Raw genomic sequence first — 21,659 nt, 5'->3', positions numbered from 1 at the left:
CAGGGTGCCGGGACACTTTAAGAAACTTTAGGTTTTAGGAATTACCTAAGACAATATTTATCTTGTCATCAGGAAATAAAGACTAAATCCTCTTAAGCAGTCTTATAAACTGTGTTCTCCTTCCTCCTCTCACTCTTATCCTCCCCAAGTGTCACAACTGGGCTCTTGGCAGAGCTGGAGCATACTGATGTACAGAAGGAAATTATGTGCCTGGATTTCTCTTGGGCAGTACAGATGCTGTCTGTTCAGCATGGAGACCCCTTTCATAATGGCTAGAAAACAAGTTTTCCTTACAGTTTTCCCTCTTATTTATTTGACAAATATCACCACCATTCCAGATCTGGTCATTTTTGGATTGAGAACAGGTTTCTTCCCGAGTGTTATTTAATCCTCACAACTGTGGATCAATTTTATGAGTCAGTTAGAAATCCCATAGGATCTAAAACCTGCTAAAGGTTATAGAGACATAGAAGGCTGGGCTGCAATGTGATCTCCAAGAACCTGTCTATTTTATTGCTTCCAAGGGGCTTGTCAGCTTCCTATTGAAACACAGTTCAGTAATTGCAGAGTGAATAAAAACGAGAATATAGCTTTTTATTAGCACTAAATGATCAAGTTGATTGGCATTAGGGAACTTTATACAATTTCATTGACACAAGCATATGCTGAAAGGCATCTCTATTTTACAATAACACGTTACTACATGTAGTAAAACAACTCACTACCCAATATTAAACTATAACGTTACTGATCATTTGGAATATGCCTCTATTATATCTCATTTCTACTACCTCCATCAAAAAGTATTTACCTACTTTTTAAATTTTACTTAAACTTAGTAAGAGCAAAAATTGCATTTAATTATTTAATCTATGGTTCTAAGATTCTCTGAAAGAAACATTTCCCAGTAGAGCAGTACTGAGGGGAAGTTCCACGGTATTTCAGACAAATTTTACTAATTCCCATTAGATGCTTTCCCATTGCTTATGGAATCCACAGTAATCCCTCCCCCTCTCATAATGATGAGTCCTATTTCACCACATCTCTGAGACCAAGCACAGCCCAGGCAGAGATACAGCACCTGACACAAGGACAAAAGAAAAGAAATTGCTATCATGGGGTAAAGAGTACATAACACACTGAAGTGTAAGATTGTAATTTCAAAACCTTGTTAGGTGCTACTAACCCTCCCTAAAAGGATTTTCAGTGATGACATTTCTACCATTTCCTTCAGACAATCCTCACAATATAACTCTTTCCTCCATAGATTATTTTCTCCATATAGAGAGGCCTTTTATATACTTGTAAACTTATGTCTTCCCCACTCCTTCAGCCTTCTTCACTGTCTATTCTTACCCTTCACTACCTCATTTTCATTCTCTTCCCTTGTTTGAGTCTTGTTTTCTAAATCCTGACATTTTCCATTGGTGCCCTGGATATCTGTGTAATGTTTATTTCCTCTGTATCAAGTATCATCACATATGACTGAAAGGACTGAGTTCAGAGAGAATAGATGTTTTGCAATGCACTTCTTTGTAAGCTTTAACAAAGTTTGAACTTCTAGAAATGTTTGCCTGAGGCTTTCTGGGACAATATTCAAAAAAGGAAAGCCAGGAGTCATCTGACCACTCATTGAGAAACTAAATTAAGGAAAACATGCCTTTAAAGATTGGTCTAAATTTTCATGATGTTCATTATTCTCTCGTAGTTCAAATTTCAGCTGTCCTGGTCAGTCATACAGCCAGGTGGCCAGTCAAAAGGAATGTCTGCAATTCCCAAGATCAGAATGAAAGAAAAGCATAGATAGGAGCACCCTACAAAAACTCCAAGTACCAAATCCTTCAGTGGAACCTCATTTACAGCACACTGCAGTAACTTAGTGTGGAACTACCTCCTTCCTTGCCTGTGGCCAGAGAATAACCATAAGAGAAACCAATACAAGATAGCCCACTGAAAGGAAAAATAATGTCCTGCTTTGCATAAAGTGACATTATATCATGGGAACCACCAGAGAGTTAATAAGGGTTGCACAAAGGCAAAAGATTTATTTAAGCAAAAAAGGCTGGAGTCAGAAATAGTCCAGAGGTCACAGAACTTTTTTCATGTTCCCCCACAGATTAACTACTTGGATTAGAAGCCCACAGTATCAGTAGCTGAAATGTACATCAATTGCAAATTAATTTCCAAGATATGTCTTTTTAATTAACTAAGTTTAGTTTCCAGGATTAAAAAAAAAAAAAAAAAAAAAAAAAAAAAAAAGAAGATTAAGGAGCAGTTTTTCTTCTCACAATATACCTTTTCTGACAAAAAAATAAAAAAAATAACACCACAAAACCCCCCCCTACAACCAAAAAAAAAGCCCCAACCAAAGCCAGTGCTAAGGAGCGCATGAAGAGTAATGGGATTTTGGGATTTTAAATCTCTGAAAACAGAGAGGTCATGTGAAGTGCAACTGAGATGCATCGTATTTGGATTTTATGAAGAATGCAATATATTTGCATGAAAATTACTCTAGAAACTATTACATACAATTTTTTATAAAATGTGTGGGAGTTGGAAATGAACAGTGCTATTGCATTTAAAACCTCCCTTCAGGATTTCTTTGACTGCATCTCTTCCCAACACAACAGTCTGAAAAGATATGAGTAACTTGTAGGAATATTAGCACTTCAGGAAGACAACCTTGCCAAAGCCGAATTTAGACTAAGGTTTTGACTCAAAAGTAAAACTGTTTCTTGCTCACCTCGTGTTTAAATGCAACACTACACACAGGGAGACAGATGAGCGTCTAAGGCTCTTTGCTGATTTGCAAAGTGGACAAGTGCAATCATGTACAGCCTAAACCAAGACACTTTTCTTCATCCCAGAGTAGTAGTTCCATTCATCAAAGGGTTACCTCTATCTTTTTCTTTGCTACTGAGCCCTTCCGACCCCCAGAGCTGGACATGCAACCTCTGAGCAGCCTGCCAGCCAAGTGTTCTGGCAAAACCAGAAGAAGGGAGCAAAATCTCCAACCTGCTACTCCTGACTGTGTTACTGATTGCTCCCTGAGTGGGTGATAATCCCTCAGCAAGCTGCTGGGTGGGAAAAAAAACAAACCAAACCAAAAGCCCCAGCACACACGCACAAAAATCCTGATTAGGAGACTGATTTTTTCTGGACAGAGAATTATCTGACAGGTCTCTAGTTTCCAGGAGAAAACAAAAGACTGGGTTTAGTGGAATGTTGCCTTTTTTGTTTTAATTGATTCTGTCAGATGAGATGCTTTTTATATCATATAATTTTGTGTGTTCACAAAAAACTGAGTTGTAGTTGTTATGTTCTTTAGAGTTACAGAGTGACGCATTTATGTGAGAACTCTAAAACTCAGAGAAATAGTTGAAGTTAAAACAATGGAAAAAAAATCTCAGAAATAGTTTTCAAATTGCTCAAAAAGTGGCAGAATTACAGGAAAACATGTGAAATATAGAGACTGAGACACAAGCAACTGCTACAGGATTTCTTCCAGTTCTATCACTTGGTGGTATGATTGCTTCCCTTTTGACTTGTAAAAATCAAGAGGGAAAAAATGGAGAGTAAAGCAGAAAAAATATGTAAAAGCAAGAAAAATAACAAAAAAAATGTAAAACTGGAGAAAGCAAACATTGGTAGGGATAAAAGTGATGCCTAAGATTATTATTTGATACTCTTCTGGGGAAAGAAGACTTACTTAAACTTTATGAAAGCTTGACTCTCTGCTATATAATTTCTTGTGCAGTGCAACTATGGTAATTATAAAGGCTGTAGTCAAAGATAAAAGACATTTACCGGAAGCCCCTTTGATTTCTAATCACTCTTTTTCACTTTCAAGTAAATCTTGAGTTGTTAATGGAAACATTTCTGGAGAAAATCCCATTTTGCCCTTTTTCCCAAAGGTTACTGTAGGAATTACCATAGGTTTACACAAAGGAGCCTCAACTCACAGTCACTTACAGAAATAAAACCCATCAGTACAAAAAGTCTAGAAGGGATAGGTAAGGACAGCTGGACTCAAAATCACAAGTGTGAATTTTCTAACACACGGGAAAATGACTTCTTTTTGTTCCTCCTCCTGTCCTGGCAAAGCCTAACTGATCCACAATTTCTATCCCTTACACAGCAAATGCATCATTTTCACTCATGCACTTATGAATATGTTATAAATTGTGACTAAATGTAATTATGTAAATGATAGTCATTTGTTTGCTGTACAGATTAATGTTCTGCTTCACTGGGGTCCCAATATGGAGCAGCAGAAGTTTGAGCTTTGCAGCTGTGCCTCTGTGTGGTGCTGCCTCTCGTGTAAAAATTAAAATGAAGATGGAATTTATCTTTAGCTTAGGGGGAACAAAACAAACCATCCCTGTGTTACTTAATACATTATCTATTACTTCCTCCAGGTAGCAGAATCAATCACCTTTCCCAGTGGTGGTAAACTCCCAGGGAATAATTTCATACACCTCCAGTTCTATAACACAATGTCAACGTGTTAATTGGAATCCCAAAAAATGAATTTGCTTTTTTTAGTGAAGCTAAGCTTCCTTTGTCAAACTGGGAGCTGTCAAGAGACATGAAAAGTAAAGTTCTGCTACACTGAGAAGATATGGCTAATAAGGATTTATGTAAAATGAGTTTTCCATCCTGTGAAGGGGATTTTTGATAATTAATAGGTTGTGCTATTTTGCATCAGGATTAATCTGAGAGCTTTAAAAGGTGGGGAGAATCTCTAACAAGAAAACCTCTTCCAAAAAGCAAATACCTGTGTGTTTCATTAACTTACACACACATGCTTCCTTTTAAGAAAGTCACGGTAGCAATTCTGTGTATTTTGACTTTTTCTCCTCCCTCTTTAGAAAGTTGCCTGGAAATGTCTGCCAGAAGTAGGCTGCAACACTGCTTTCAGGCTGATGCCACATGAAGTCCCAGACTTGACTAGATTTTAAAGTTAGGCAGCCCATTTCTCTTGTTTAAACCACCAACATGGTAAAGCAGACTGAATGCAGCTGCATGTAGTTACAGTAACAGTTCCAGCATTCATAATGCAGTTATCACAAAGTGTTTATATTCAATTTTATAATTATGTCTTTTGAATTATATATGTCTCTACCTAATAAAGAGGGTGCAACTAAAGTAACTCTAGGGAGGAAGGGTAAAAACATCTGCCAGACTTAAAAGATTTATAAAGGTAGCAACTATTTTGTTAAAAGTGTGACCAAAAGATACACAGTTGTCTCATAACAGTTCCTTTCACCAACAACATCAGCCCTGAGACTTGATGTATTATCAGCACAGCATAACAATGGAGACAGGAATAGGCTGCCTACACACTCTAATGCTTTATTAGTAAAAATTCAATCTTTGGGAAAAGGACAATTGCATTTGAGGGCTCTTGCATCTAGTAAAATGAAAGAGCCTCTGCTGTTCTGCATTTCAAGTTCATGGTGCCATCCAAGCCCCTCTGCACAGAGCTTTAGCCCTTCATTACTTAATCAATCTTCTATTAATTACCCTTGTATCCCTTGACACTGACTTCTTACACTTATTTTCTCAGGTCATCTCTCTCATTCTAAACCCAAAAATTTCTGTCTACACAATAGGAAACAGAACTAAAAAACAGATAGTGAGCAGTGTCCAGTGTGCTTTGCTGGTTCCTCATATAGGTGATGTAGTAACACTTTCACACCTTAGGAATAGGCTGGTTATAAATTACTCAGAGATTCTTACATGAAATACAGTGTTGAGTTCACAGCTATTACACTTTCAAGTCTTACTTGGAAGGAGCATGTCCAGGCTATTTGGAATCTTTACAAATGCCACCCACAAGTGGAAGAAATGAGTTAAGCTTTTTTAACATCTGCCTGCTTGATTCATGAGGATTAACATGCATTATCTCATTACATACATATACAATGAAAACGACAGGAAAGCAATTCATACAGCATGTTCTTCTTTTATAATTTAATAGAAAATATCCTTTATCCTGATTTTAATCTTCCCCTACATCACGCTCAGATGTTAATCAGTGTACAAAGAGCCTGCCTCCAGTCAGCCTGGATCCATTCCTCACAGTACTTGCACGCCACAGAGGAGCACATTTGTGCAGCCACAGCAGAGCTGACCCACTAGGATGCTCCAGGAGTGCAACCAACTCAAATATTCATAAAGCTGCTAATTTATGGCAAGTGCTTGTCTCCCCTCACGGTTTTCCCTCTGACTGCATGCAGATTCCAAGTGTAATGTGTCTTCTTGCAAAGAACTGGAATAATTTAGTAATTCAGGAAGTAAAAATAGGAAGAGGAAACAATGCAGCAGCTTTCCATAGCTTTCTGAAGAAAAATATTTTTCTATGTTATTATTAATACTATGTGCATCCAATGATGCTTGAATGCTTATTTGGTGAAATAACTATATATTCCTGTTTGATTTTTCATCAAACACGCACAAGTAATTATGCTCTTCAAAAATATGTAGTTGATAATATTATTCTTTGTAAACATTGTTAAATGTCAAATATTTTAAGACGTTATACAACAATATAATTTTTCATTTTTGTCACTTCTCACTTCCTAACAAAGAAAACATGAATTTCCTTTTTCCCCATTAGAGTGAAACAAAACACTGCAAAGAGACAGAATAAAACTTTCAGCACTAAGGGCAATAAAAGCATTTTTTTGTCTGAAGGGTCCAGTTAAAGCTCTGTTGCAAAAGTTGAACTCTAAAGGTTGCCCTGAGGGCACGGGTTCCAATCCTTTCCAGGTTGTGAGCTAGGAAAGGTACAATAGATACCATCAACAAGAGGCAATCTGTAGTGTGATCAATTGATGTTCGGGCTACAGATTGGAATATATAAACTGAGAGCAGCTTTACAAGAAAAATATTAAAGAAAAAAATCCAATAGCAGCATTTGGCAGATGAAAGAATGCTAAATGTGAAGTGGGCATGTACTTCAAGCAGTGCACAAGCCAAGCTGTGAGACTGCAAGCCAGGTCTCTGCACTCTTGCCAATATGCCTCAGCCCTTCTCTGGAAGGCAAATCATACTGATGGTAATTCAATCCTTTGGCTTAAGGCCCTGACATTTTTTTCTTCCCATCATAAAACAAGTTGTTTTCAGTAGTTTAAGACCTGTACTCAAGATCAAAAGACAAGAGTGCCTTTAGAGGAGACACCTAAGAAGTTGTGGTCACCTGAGATATAAATGACTGCTTTGGCTTCATGCCAGCCTTGAGATCCTGGTTCTCAGGAACTCAGGAGTCTGTTTGGAGAACAAGGCCTTCCTGACAGGGTAGGAAAGGTGTCTTTTAAAAATCTGCTAGGCTGCAAGTGTCAAGATATTTGTGACAGTGACATTGGCTAACTTTAGTTATCGAGCTAAATCACTGTCAGCCTAAAAAGCTGCAAAGAAATTCTAAGATGATAAATAACTTAAGGTCACCAAAAAAAGTGATGAGTCTCTATGGCCACTGACTGCTGCAGGGCCCACAAGAGTTTTCCAAGCAAAACTGCTGCTTCTCTGTGTAAAAGCTCCCAGTTCCCCTAACTCCCTTAAAGCTTGGCTTTGCCTCTTTACCAAACTCTCCAAGCCATAGAGAGCTGTGCTTTAAACAGCTCTGGCAAAAGGCAGCTGGGAATGCTGGTGTTTTACTGTGACAGTCACATTCTCTGGACAGAGAGACATCATTCTGTCTCTCAGGAGAAGCACAGAGAGAAGAAGAGAAAACAATCTTTATCTCTGCTCCTTTGTTTTCCCCATGTGGAATGTGGTGTGGGGATCGTTTACCTGCAGCCATTGCTGGGTTGGATTCTGGTGAAGGTTGTTTGGGTTCAGTGACCAATGGGATCCAGCTGTGTCTGGGACTCTCAGCAGAGAGTCAGGAGTTTGTCAGTTAGGTAAGAAGTAAGTAGAATAGTATAGTACCTCTTTAAGTAGTATATCAATGTAATATAGTATAGTTTTAATAAAGCTATCCTCCAGCCTTCTGATCTGGAGCCAGACATCATCATTTCTTCCTGCATTCAGGGTTCACCACTTTTTACTATATTTTACTGCAGGGATGTTCATGTCCGGCATTGCTGAGCAGACACTGGGTCAAGCAGAACCAGTGGGCACCTTGGCTCTAGTACTGGGAGTGTGACAGGGGAAAGAATTCCAAAATGGAAATAAACATGAAAAACCCCTCAGAACAGTCAACAGCTTGGGCAAAGCTGGGAAAAAAGAGAAAAGGGGAGTGGGAGGGGCAGGGCTGGGGAAGAAACAAAAAAAAAAAAAAAAAAAAAAAAAGAAAGACAAAAAAAGACAAGATTTTCATTGGTGAGAGCAATGAGTAGAGAAGGTTAAAGCCCTCTAACAAGACTTGAAGTGCAGACTTCATGACAGAGAAAAGGAACATCATGCACCTTAAAGGATTTGACCTCTTAGAGCATTTAGGAACTTAACACATTGTGCTACCACATTTGGGGACTACTGACTGTGCATACAAAAGGGACAAGAAGGGGGTGGTTTGTGTTTTGCAGGACAAGAGGAGAAATGTTTGCCTATTTTAGGGTTTTTCAAACATATAGTTGATTTAGAGTTCAGAAAACCAACTTAGGAATTTGGGAACCTACACAAATCCCTAATAAGAAACTTATCTGCACTGTTAGAATGAGACAAGTTTCTTCTCAGCCAACAGCACAGGACTCAACTGAGTCTTTCCAAAGAGACTGCAAGAAGTCACCTACAAAGCTCAAAGCAAAGATATGCACAAATGGCAGTAGACTGTGCAGTGAACAACACCACCAGCCCAGGGACTCAATGAAAAGGATTCCATGGTGGATGCTAAGGAGGAAAAATGGTTGAAAGCACTTATAACATCAGATGAGACTTCTGCTGTTGCTATCTCATTTCAAAAGGGATATATGTGCAGGTAATGAGCTGGAAAAAACTTAGCTAGGAAGAAAAACCAAACAAAACCAAACAAACAAAAAAAGAGAAAGGAAAAAAAAAATCAAACAAACCAACCACAAAACTAAGATAACTGAGCCCTGAGAAAAGACAGAATTGAAACCAAGACAATCACTTTCTAACAATAACATTGTGCCCAAAGGCTCCCCTGTCCTGGTCTCAGAACACAAGTACCAGGACACTGCTAAAACTCTTCTTAATAGGGTGCTTATTTGAAACTACAGGCATTATCTGCAGGCTGACTGCCTCCAATATCATATTCAGTTTGTGTATAAAGTATTAGAGCTTAAATAAAGTGACACAAAGCAGCTCAGCTTCTGTGTAATTCAATAGCTCAGATACACAACATGGGCTGGATAGAAGCAGGCATTGAAGGAAGAAAACTTACTTGGCTTTGAGGAATTACAGAACTGCAACTGAGACAACAAATTATTTTCTAGCAGAAAAATTAAGAGGGTGAAATAAGTATGAATATTCAATAAGTTCATTAGGTACAGAGAAAAGACAAAATCAAATTAAAACACTCCAAGTCAGAATTGCAATCCACTACTGTGTATAACAGAGATTCCTTAATTTCCATGCCCAAATCACCTTGCTGTTTACAGAGCACACAGTATGGAAAATTTTGTAGGCACTAGCTTGGAAATAGGGATGTTTCTCTGTCCAGAGGTATTTTAGTAGGTGATGAGGGTTTTCTTCAAAGGCAGGCAAGGGAAAGGACAGCAGGAGTCTGACATGTCTCAGCAGGGCAGCTCATCAGGAGCAGAGGGAAGCACTTGATCGCAGCAAGAGAGACCCAAAATCTGCAGGCCAAACAGCTGGGGCTGAGCGCTCTCCTGTGGGTCCAGCTGCCACCCCTCAGCCACTCCAAGCCAATTCCCCACCAACTTCTCAGCATCTCCCTTCTCCTTTCAACCTTGTTTTTGAACTTATCAGCACGAGCTGGCCAAACACACGGTCAGGAGCACTTGCAAGGCCTCTCTCCCTGCACTCAGACTTGGAGAAGGTGGCTTTTGTCTCTGAAGTGTCCTTCTACCTTTGCACACAGGTACTTCTGCCAACACCCCCCTATGTTTATGTGGAAAACCTTGTTATCTACTTGCTTATTTATGGGATGGGGAAGTTGCTTTCAGTACATGTAAAAGAATGCCTGCAGGAGAGAAGGAAGAGAATCTTTCAAATGAAATTTCCCATAGCATAGTAGCTAAATGTTGATTTTATCTATTAGGTTATGAACAAATATTCATAAACCAATTAATTTAATCTCTGATATCTTAAAAAATTCTAAATTTTCATAATTCAATATATTTCTCTACTCTCCACCTTTTACTTCTTAAAACTATCCCTAATGACAGCATTTGCTTTCCTGGCCATCACTACTGAAAAACTATATTAAGTGTTCTGTGAAATATCAGACTAACATTAATATATGCAACCATCTTTTGAATGAAATTTCTTCAACTTTAAAAAAAATATTCTTATTCTTTTCAATAGTAGCATTTTTGCTATTCAGATTGCTATGCTCTCTTCATCATTATTTCCATTTTCTTCCTATTTTACCACATTTGCTCTGCAATTTTTTACTACCTTGAAAGCATTGCAGAAATGCTTTCTAGGAATTTACAAGGGACTGGGAAGGACACTCAATGCACAGAACCTGTCAGCAGTGATGTGCAGCTGTTTTGATCTATTCCTGAGCCATGGGTTGCCTTCCTCCCATGGAATCAAACATTGCCATCTGCACGTAAGAATTAGTTTTGAATAAAAAAAAAAAAAAGTGTGGGAACTCACAGGATTCTTAAGCATTGTTAGTGAACTGATGTCAGAGTACTGAATGTAGTAAGGCTGATCTAAAGCAGGGACAGAAAAACAAGGACCTGATTACATTCATTTGGGCACTGTGGGCATAAGTAGAGTATATCCACTTCAGGCACGCAGGCAGGGAGGAGGTGTCATCACTCACAAAGCTGCATGTAAATCTTATGTAGCAGCATCATGAGTCTTTCTCTCCTTGATCAGGACTGTGCAGGCAGCACACGGCCATTAGTAGCACCTAAGGACTGTGTGTCCTCTGTAATTACAATGTCCTCTCTGCCCAGTGGGTGCTGGTTTCTTAGGACCCCAGTGAGGGCTGTCCTCACCAGCACCTCAGGTCAGTATTTTCATCATCAGCTGTGGCTGCACTAATAGGAGCAACCTTCAGGTATCTGACCTGTCACTTGGATGCTTATTCCCTAAATTGACATGGACTTTGCTACTAAACTCTAGATATATCAGCTTCCTATTCCTGCTCTGAAGTTCCTTTTCAGAGGTTCCCAGCCTATGGCATTTTATTATAACAGGACTTTACTTCCTCCACACAAGCATATTTCTTTCTGCTATGACTGGTAATTCTGGGGATCAGGAGAGATGTTACTGACCATGGCATCATGCTCAGGATGTCAAATTGCATGGGTGAAACTCTGGCCACAAAGGTGACGTTTAAATGCTCTGCAAAACCAAAATGTTTTGAGCCTCTCCTCCATCCTTGCTCAGTTGCTTTACTGGGCCATGGGATTTTTCTGCCTGCCTATAAAAAATGAACTGAAAACCACTGAAATTTTTCAGGAGCACATGCAGATGCACTAATCACAGTGAAGATGGCACAGCATCAGGTGGATATTACCTTGCCCTGAATTCATTAGGAAATCTTTCAGGACAATTCCATAAACATTCACCCCTTTTCTTTTAAATTTCTGACATCTTTATACAGAAGAGTTACTATATTTCATTCACTTGTTCCTTTGAGTCTTTCACATTTTATATTTTGTTCTTGTTGGTTTTATTTCAATCTCTCTGAAACAGTGCAGGAACTGATTGGTCACTGGAAATTCTTTCCAGAACAATATTGCCCCATAGGATTCACCTTTGTGGGCTCAGGATCAAACACAGGAACCTCAGCAGTGCAAAAGCTGCTGCTATACTGAGAACACCTTTTTTTTGTATTTTGTTATAGACTTTAACCATGCAGCTCCCCAATACACACTCCTCCTGCAGCACCCTGATATGTTTATTACAGTGAAGAGCTAAGGACAGCAAAGCTCACCTCTCCACTAATGAGCCAAATCCCACGAGAGGGGTTTTTCTGCAACAATAACTTCTCCAGCTACAACACCTGATTTTTAGCATTCTGTTTTCTCAGCTTAGTAATCTTCAGAAAATCTTCTTTGTGTCTCAGTTGCTCCTTAGCACACCCAATGTGTCCCTAATGTGTTACAGGAGTGCTTTGTTTTCTACTGAGCTGGAGTGACATCAGTGCTGCCTAATCACTCCTAGCCTGATTTCCAAAGGTCAGAAAGAAGAGGTAGAAAGAACTCTTGTTCTAATCCCTTTCAACATTTGAGTTCCCTTCCTTTGTAGCCATGCAAGTAGTTTTATCCTTTGCTTCTCTCAGATCCTGCCATATGCAAAATCTACATGGCATCATCTCTGGAATCTCTCTTTTGCAGAACAGACAGCCCTTGAAATGTCATCTACCAAATGGGGAGTTTTGAAAGCACTAAATTTTTTTTTTTTTTTTTTTTTTCCCCAGGTGAACCAAATGAAATAGTAGACTAATCAAGTCTGGAATAAACATATTTTTCTGTGGCACCTTCTCAGCAGCCACTGGGAATCAGAGCGCCAGCTAGCAGTTCCCCGGAGTGACAGTCAAGTGGTGGGAACACTTATAAAGGGTGTGGGTGGGAAGGGGTGTCACCCTGGGACATCCAATGGCAAAGGATTACATTAGGGTTACAACACAATGGGGAAAAGCCGGGGAGGGGAGAAGCCTCCGGGGACCAAGTGACAACAAGAACAGGGATGATTGACAAAGAATTTTTGAGAAGAAAATGGGGGTGGTTACACTGACTGACAGGGGAGGGGAGGTGGGCAGCACAACTTGGATTGGCATATCTATTTTGGGGTAAAAAGGGAGGAACAGAGAGAGTGACAGTCAAGTGGTGGGAAAACTTAGGGGTAAACAACTTGGGAGAAACCACTGTGAGGGGAAGAAATAGCAGGTACAAGGAACACACCAAACAGAACTCTCTAACAATAACTTTCTAACTCATATAATAAAACACTGCAAAATCCCACAGAACACGCACCACCACATCTCCCCCATTTTTATTTTATAAATTTGATGGAGCTTTGGGGAAGGATAAAGTCAGGGGTATTAAACTTCAGTGCCTGCTTGTTGATTGCCTTCCCACCATGTATTTTCAGTAGTGACAGCAGCGCTACCATTTTTGAAGCTGCAGACTTGGTGGTGGTGGTGGAGATGACGCGCTTTAAAATCCCAAAAGACTAGGAAACAACACTAGGAAAATAACAATGAGATATGCAATATCTTTTATGATGGCTACCATCCATCCTGAAAGATTCCAGTTCTTAAACACGTCCCTAAAACAGTCCTCGTTCTCTTGTTTCACACTGCCAATCAGGCTCTTCATCTCTCTGATGGACGCTCTGGATCTTTGATGACAAATTAAAGCATCACAACCCCTCAAATTCCTGACAGCCATGCCCATGTGCCAGCAGCAGAAAATCAATGGCTGCTGGATTTTGTAGGGTAGCCTACCTGGTTATTTCCTCATCTTCAAGGAGGTTACTTAAGGCTGTCACTGTCAAATTCGCCTGCTTCGTTACCCAACACTCTAAGTTGCCCAATTCACTTAATGCTTTGGCTGCCACCACCCACGGCAGGAACACGGAGACAGCAACCCTTTTGGATTTGGCCCAGTGATAAATTTTGGCATCACAATGTTCATCAAATTGGCTTGCACTCTGTTTGGTAATTTTTGGTCTATTTTTAGACTGCCGAATTGGAATTTGGGTCATGTTGGGGGAAGTGAGGGAAAGACACCCCAGAGTGCATGAACCTCCAAGAAGGCGAGAGGGGATTCCTGGGTATATCTGATATATCAACACTGTTTCCAGCACAAATCCAAACCACAGTTTTGGACTGGCTACAGTGAGGGAAAAACTCCAACCCAGCCAAAGCCAGCACAAAAGAGTTTCTATTTGTTTGGATAAGTTGGGTAAATTTCTGTATCTTCCTTTTGGTGATTTTCATATCTCTTGGTCACATCCATCATTTTTTAAAATAGCCACACATCACCTGGCAAAAATTCCTTAATTTCATTATCGTCCATCACTTTTGGCATTACTCCTAATGAGTCAGCTTTGTTCTTGAAGCTTTTGCAGTGGGCAAGCAGACTACCTTAAATAAACACACACTTAGAAAAATCACAGGGTTTTTATCCCCCACTGCCTTTTTTTGGGGTGCGTGTGCCACACAGCACCTAGCTGGTAACATTTCTCTTGTGCGTATCAGTGCTGTTCCCTGCTGTGAAGAGGAAACAGCTTCTCTACCACATCTCAAACAGATATTAAAGCTGAATTTTCCCTCTCTTTCACCTCTGCCATGCAGTTTACTTTTGCCTTGACATTAGCTGAGGATTTTATAGACCAGTAAGATTTTTTTTTTTAGCTCTTTGAGGTTGCCTGAACAACACCTGGCTTTCCCTGCACCCAGCAGCAGTGGGGTGCACTGAGGTTGGGTGGTTTGCTATTTGCAGGTTTTTGGGATTACCATTATTTTGTCCAAACTGCTTTTTATAGAACTTCTTTATATCTGCTTTCTTCACGCATTTTCTTCTGCTATTCTGATGGGTTTTTTCTAATGTTAAATTTCCCATTAAGATCCCATCCCCCAGTGTACTAATTCTACCTGCAAAACACATTTTTTATGGCTGTACACTGATTTGTTGTCTTGGATATCCCTTGGCGGCTTCCTTGGGAAAATTGATTTTCTGTGAAGCTATTATTCTTTAGAAAGAAAAAAATAAGCTCAAGTAATCAACAACTTACCTGTTTTTCTCCTGTTCACATGAGACTGCCACAAAGCACCCATGTTCTGTATCTTCCCTTTTCCTCCCTTTCAATTAGTTCACAAACTGAGCAGATTTCTTCAGGAGCCTACCCAGCTGCCTCAGGATGGGCTCCTTCTGCATAGCTCTGTTCTCTGCAGTGCTTTTGGTTAAATATCCACAGCCTGCCCTTCTTTGCCTCATTTACATGAATGCCAGAGTCTCCTTTTCCTCCTCATACCTCACTTCTGATTTAGATACCTGCTAACACTAGAAATTAACAGAGGCTAAATTAACACATGCTAGAAATTAACAGAGGCTAGGATGATCTAAGCTGACTTTTTAAAGAATTCTGTGTCATCCATACTGCTCACTGCCCACCTAGAGAGTGCCCAAGCTGTGAAGCCTTTTTATCTGTTAAAGAAGAAAAATACCAGTGCAGGGGCTGACACACACCTGAGTAATGTGATGTTGAATTTATGTCACTGAGATGGCTCACTGGATTGCCTGCAGTCCCCACCCTTGGGCACCTTCAGGTGGGAACTGCTGAAGAGAAATCAGCTTGGGGACTCAGAGGGATGGGCTTTGCTGAGTTACAGAGTTACACTATTGCTCTGTTTGAGAAGTAGGTGTGCTTACACATGCAAATGAAAGAGAGATGAGCAGTGATCCTGATCAACTGCTTTACACTGCTCAGGATCGCTGGAGCTGAGGATTCCCACCTGTGATAATTGCTCTTGGAGTTTAATGGGGGCACAAGGTCAAAACACAATGCCTTGACAAAAGATTAAAGGATTAAAAATGAAAAGGATGAGACATGTCATTTGGAAAAAGAATTTGAATTTATGGGGAACAATCGCACACAATATTAATAAAGTTAGAAATATCTCTTAAAATTGATGAGCACCTACTGGGATATTTCTGTGACCGAACAAGTAACTTTACCTAAAAAATATCCTACATAAAACCATCCAAAAATTTTATTGCTGAAAAAACTCGAAGAGCATTTGCTGAGCTGTTGCTGTTTACCTTGTGCACCTAAACCATCAGTCTACACTCTGTGCTCTCAGGGATGTTTGCCAAGTGGGCATTCAGAACACCTCAGATAAAAGCTGAGTATTTTTCAACAACTAACCAGAAATTTTGAGTTTTACCCTGTAAAAGTTCATCATTAACCACATTCATGATGACTAATACTATTATTTTTTCTGGTAGATTTGCCACTGATATGTGTAACAAAATTTCTCACCTTTTTCCTCCTCCAAGAGATCACAGCAGCTTATAAAAACCAGTTGCCAGTTATATTAAGATATTTTGTTTTCAGCATCTTAATAAAAGTTCCAAAACAAAAATATTATCTCAGTTTAAGACTCTGAACTTAAGATTTGGCTAATTTAATGGGATATTTTAAAAAATTTGAAATCTCCTTGTTCCTCCTTCTTGGTACTTGATATATTTTTTTAGAGTCCCCCTCCTACCTGGGCCAACTAAGAATTTTCCTCATAAATCATAGGCCATGAGTGAGCTTTCAGTGTGATGAGAAAGCAGCTAGATTGTTTGCTACCAAAGAAGAGTTGTGTTCATTGGGAGGTAGATTGTTTTTTAAAGCTAGATGATCAAATGAAATATTAAACCTTCAATATCTACAGATCTGACCAGAAAAATACAATTCAACTCCCTAAAGTGACATTGCCAGAACTCCAGGAATTATCTAAAAGTTCAATTACCACATGTTTCATCCAGTTCTGTTACTAGCAAAGACAGCTTCGTCTTGCTCCTTCCAAATCAACTCCAGGCTACTCATTTATTGTCATAAAACCAAGCAGTTTTAGTTCTACTAAGTCAGGGCACAGAAGCTAGTGCAGCAATTCTATTTTGCTTAAAGGACAGCTTGAGCAAAATATTTGCCATGATCCTGCTGCCCAAATTTTCTATTGTCATCTTGTTATGCTGGAGAGGGAAAAGATAAGATAGAAATCTAATCCTAGTATCACATCACCAATAAGATCTTTGCTCTCAAGAGTGATTTCTTCATCTCATGGACCAATCTGCTGGATGAAATGTTCCTAGGAGTCTTCTTGGAGAAGCAATGGGGACACTGACTCCTCAGAGAAAGAAAAGGCAGACAGATCCAAAATTTGTCTTTCCAGATCTGATCAGCTGCCTAGCAGTTTTTTATATCTGGTGGTATTAACATCATAGCAACACAGAGACAGCTCAGAAGCAAAATTTCTCATTACAGTTGACTTCAAAGCTTTTTCAGTGAAATTACAGTTTTTGTGAAGTGCAAGTTGGTGTGGCATGCTGAATGAAGACACTTTCAGTGCCCAGCATTGCTGACCATGGCCTGGCCCTGCCTGCTTGCAGAAAGAGAAGAGGCTGCCCTGCTGTGCCTTGGGGGCTCCTGGTGCTCAGCTGTCGTTCCTCCCAGTGTCATCTGCACCAGCCAAGCATGCAGTGCCACAGCCCCAAGTGCAGGTGAGGGAAAGCATTTTGTGCTGTACAAGTGGTTCACATGGAGCTGCCCTCTGGGTGGGCTGGGCTGCCATCAGCCCCATCCTCCTGGGAGCACAGCCTGGCCTCTCAGTCACATTCCAGCTCAGCCTGCCACCAGAGCCTTCCAGCCAGCCAAAGGGAGCTCAGGAAAAGCTGGAACAGCTCTTTAAATACTAAAGAGATGCTGCCTAACATGAAAGGGGGTGGGGATAGGCACTGCTAAGTCCATCTCCCTGCCTACCCCGCAAGCAGCCAGGTGTAAGGGAAGCCAATCCATCCCTGCTATGCTAGGCACAAAAAGTGTCTAGGAGGAAGAATGAACAGGTGTACATGCAGTATTTTTAGTTTTACATCAAAACATGCCTTAATTAGTTTCTTTAAAAAGTGATTGCTCGACAAAAACTCTGATCTTGCTACAAAATTTCACTTTGACATCGATAGGGAATTGCATGCTCGCTTACCTGCATTTGCATATTGCCCCTCCCAGCCCCAGCACACAATTCCCTTAAAGCTTGATAATTAGGCATTTTAGCAACCAATCTTTACACCAAAACACACGAGCCCACCCGTGCTTTTTATTGCCATAGGAATCTTCATTTTTTAAAACATAAAATATTGAGCAACAGGCCATATTCGGCCTTATAATGGATGGAAAAACTCAAAATAGAAGGAGCACAGCCTAGCCAGTTAACCAAAAACGTGTTTGCTTCCAGGATTGTGCTTAAGGAGAGCCAAGATCCAGAACAGGAGAACATTATAATTAAGAGAATGAAAAAACTTTCACTTGTAGTCAGCTATTTTATATCTAGCAATATATAGCATGTTACTATTGCCATATGTAAAATACTGCATTAAACATTTATTTATTTCTCTGTATATTGTGTGAGGAACAACTCTGGGTGCCTTGAAAGAGTGCACAAGAAAACATAGTTAACAATCTCATTTTTTAGAACTGAGTAAAAACTGGGAAAATACTGTCCCCATGAATTACTGCATCACTATCAGCTAGAAAAGCCAGGGGCAAAACCAGATGGAATTTGCTTAATTAGGTCCAGATCCAGTGAAGTATATACATATCTCTAAGCCAGCAAGAGAGCCTATGGACAGCAAACAAGTTAAAATAACCATGTTGAAAGGAAGCAGAAAGCTAAATATGGCATGGATTTCAGTTTTTACAAATGGTATCTCATAGGTTCAGGATTATCTGCAAGATCAAGCATTTTGCACAATCAGTGTTTTGCCTCTTGTCAGAGAGTTGCCTAGTTGAAAGTTTTAGAAAACTGTCTTGAAACTGATTAACACCTCGTTTAATTCCTCCTCATTTCTGTCTTACTTTTATAGAACAAAAGTTTCCCTGTAAAGGAATAAAACAGCTATTGGCACTGCAGACTTTAGGAAACCACATGCATAAAATTATAAATTTAGGACTAAATTATGATTCAAAACCAATGGACAAGGAAAAAACTACTTGCCACTAGGCAAAGCAGAAACAATGCTATCAAGTTGTGGATGACACACGGGGTTCACAGATATTCCCTATCTGCACAGCAAGACATTCCTTTCTCCATCTTTTCTTGAGATAAGACACCCATCTGTCAGATCATTACAGCAATGATAGAGAAGATCTCTGCCAGAGCCTATTATTTGACATATTGTACATAAAAAGCAATTGGCCAGAGGGAATTCCCCAAATGTGGTAAGCCAGGATCCAGCTCAGCTAAGGGCCAAAGTGCCCTGAGCTGTGAGGAAACCGAAATGAAGCTCCAGAAATGAGTCGTGCACAGGGGCAGGGCCACCCGAGAGGCAAAGGGTGCAGCAGCTGACTCAGACAGGTGACACAAATTATACCTGACCTGCCAGAAAATATTCATTGACTCCCAACTTCCAGTCAAATCTAAAGACCACAGTTTTGCCTAAGCAAAATGCTTCATCTTACTTATTCAATAATGGGATGTAAAAACTAATTCTAGAGTAAAAGATTGATACAAAATGAGCAGTATAAATAAAGAGCTAAGTAATATCATATATCTGCCACAGCTTAAGCCAAATTTAAAATGGTAATGTTTTCAGATATCCCTAAACCTTGGGTACCTCCTGTGTCCAGAAATAAAAATGTTATTTTGTTCCTAGAAGCCAAAAGTTTGAGGCCATAATAATATATTTAGATAACCTATCTTAGCAAGTAAGACCAAGGGGACACAGCCATGCTGAATTTTGACCCTCTTGAAGTTTGCAACTGTTTTGCTCTATAGAATACTTTAATATTCATTGAACTGTTTTCTGGCTTTGTGGCCTGAGGAACAAAAGGCTCCTATCTGATAAAGGCTGAACATCCCTGATCCAAATAATAAATCACAATAAAATTATGGTTGCGCAAAGGACAACTTTGATTTTTTTTCTCTCCAGGTATTTGCTTAGTTACTTCAATTATCTTAAAAAGGTGAACATATCTTTAAAGAAAATGTGAACAAACTAAGCTAGCCTTATGCTGCAGTAGCTATGACAACAGACTTTGAAATAAGTGGTGAAAAAGCTAGACCTGAATCTTAATTTCATTTAATTATTTTTTCAGTCTACTCTTCACACTAACTACTTTGCACTTTACTCTGAAATTGTACAGAAACTGGAATCTCTTACTAACACCAGATGTACAGTATCTTCCGTAGGCAATTCTACAGATTTTATTTAGGTTAGAAATGAGATTACTCAGAGAATGAGTAGACAACTCCTAATACCTTCAGATGAAGCCAGACTGTTTTCTGGGTAATGCTGTTCCCAAAGTTGCTGTGTTCAGTGCAGACTGGCATGTGAGATATCTGACTATGTGAAGGAGTAATCCCATTGGATCAACCATTTCCAAACTGTATCAAATCTTCTATTAAAGGTGAGATTTCCAAAATAAAGACACAGTAGAGAAGGTAAAGTTAAAAGTCAGATTTTCAGAGAATTCACTCACTGGGCTGAAGTGAGAAAGATGATACTTCAGTTCTAACACCTCTTCCTTTTTTCTTTCAGTCCTTCCTATCATCCTTGGACAGTCTTTTATTGATGAAATCCACAATCATGCACACTACCACCTTCACTAGACAGATGTGGATTCCTGCTCCTATCTCCTTTCCCATTCCTCTGAAATCTTTCTAGCAGAAGGAGCAGGAAGCAAATTCTTCCCCTCCCTCCATCAAGCACAGCAGTTTAGCAATCAAGAACACTAAAAAAAAAAGGAGAAAAACCCAGACCATTACCACTAACATCTCTTTTTACCCTGTAAATGTTCCATTGCCGTATTTTATTTGAACAAGTCCAGGGCTGCACAGGGAAGCCAAATCACTGTACAGTTGTGACTACACAGAAGAGGAGTCACTTGAACCTCTGGTGAAGGGAGACACGTGTGCTCCCAAAGCCAGTTATGGAACTGCAGCCACCTACAAGCTGACCAGGCCAGGGACATTACTAGCACCTTCCCCCACTGACCCCACTTCTCCAGGGCCAGCAACCCCAAATTCACTGTTGTGGATCACAGGGCACCACCACAGAGGTCTGCCTGTGTCATGCAAGCATCAAATACAGAAAGAGATGGGCATCATGCTACAAATTACTTATTAATTCCCTTAAGAACTGATTGTGAGTAATAGAGCTTCATGATTCTCCCAGAAACACAAAAATGCATAAAAAGCAAATAAAATATCAGCCATTCTTTTTCATCTTCATTCTTAAAGGAGAATATAATTTTTTTGATACCCCCAAATTTTTTTCACTTAAATTTTTCAGCTTTTTCACTATGGTGCCTCCTGCTGCAACAAATGAAATAAGACTGGTGGAACAAGGACTGGAAGAAAGCAGCCTTAGCCTCCATTATCCTTTTTACCAGTTTTTGAGACTTTGAGATTGATACAGGGACCATCTAATGTGTGAGCAACTACAAATATATTCACAAGCAGAGCTAGAGGCATTGGTCATCAGACACCTCCCCCTGCTGAGGAGTATGGGCTGCTCCACAGACAAACACATGGCACATTCCCTGATTTGTCCTCTTTTCAAGCTGCAGCACTCTCCCACTCTCTTGTAGATGTGCCCCACATTTCCAGTACCTGGGGTGCAAATGAGTCCTCCGCCTATGGCTTGCAGAGTCATGAACACTTAGGAGGTACTTACAGAATTCACCTGCAGCTCCCAAGCAGCTGAAGACCATCATCACAGGTGAGAAATGAAGCCCACTCCTCAGCTGAATTTCTAGAAATCTAAGAATGGACAACAGGGGACAAAATCAATAAAATAGAATTCACAGCGCTGGGTGTGTAGCTGTAGCCAGAG

At 39.9% G+C, this 21,659-nt stretch overlaps 1 protein-coding gene across 4 annotated transcripts in view; it reads right to left on the bottom strand.

The window, feature by feature from the left end:
* The window catches only part of LOC110473331 (uncharacterized), a 346,314-nt gene that overhangs the window by 100,836 nt on the left and 223,819 nt on the right, over window positions 1–21,659 (bottom strand). The window contains exons 7-8 of one of the 4 annotated variants that reach the window (XM_085583267.1): window positions 21,501–21,586; window positions 574–10,111 (exon numbers count right to left, since the gene is read on the bottom strand). The exons of 1 other annotated variant lie outside the window; for it this stretch is intronic. In XM_085583267.1, the coding sequence (XP_085439393.1) occupies window positions 21,506–21,586 (81 nt within the window). In that variant the 3' untranslated portion in view covers window positions 574–10,111; window positions 21,501–21,505. Of the gene's footprint in view, window positions 1–573; window positions 21,587–21,659 lie in introns of those variants that run through there. 2 more of the 4 variants (XM_085583265.1, XM_085583266.1) reach the window with 2 other exon arrangements.

The sequence above is a fragment of the Lonchura striata genome, chromosome 6 (genome assembly GCF_050655825.1).
Source record: "Lonchura striata isolate lonStrDom1 chromosome 6, ASM5065582v1, whole genome shotgun sequence".
NCBI classification, from domain to species: domain Eukaryota; kingdom Metazoa; phylum Chordata; class Aves; order Passeriformes; family Estrildidae; genus Lonchura; species Lonchura striata.
Note: the sequence above shows the minus strand (reverse complement) of the source record. Positions and strands in the feature narration are given on the sequence as shown.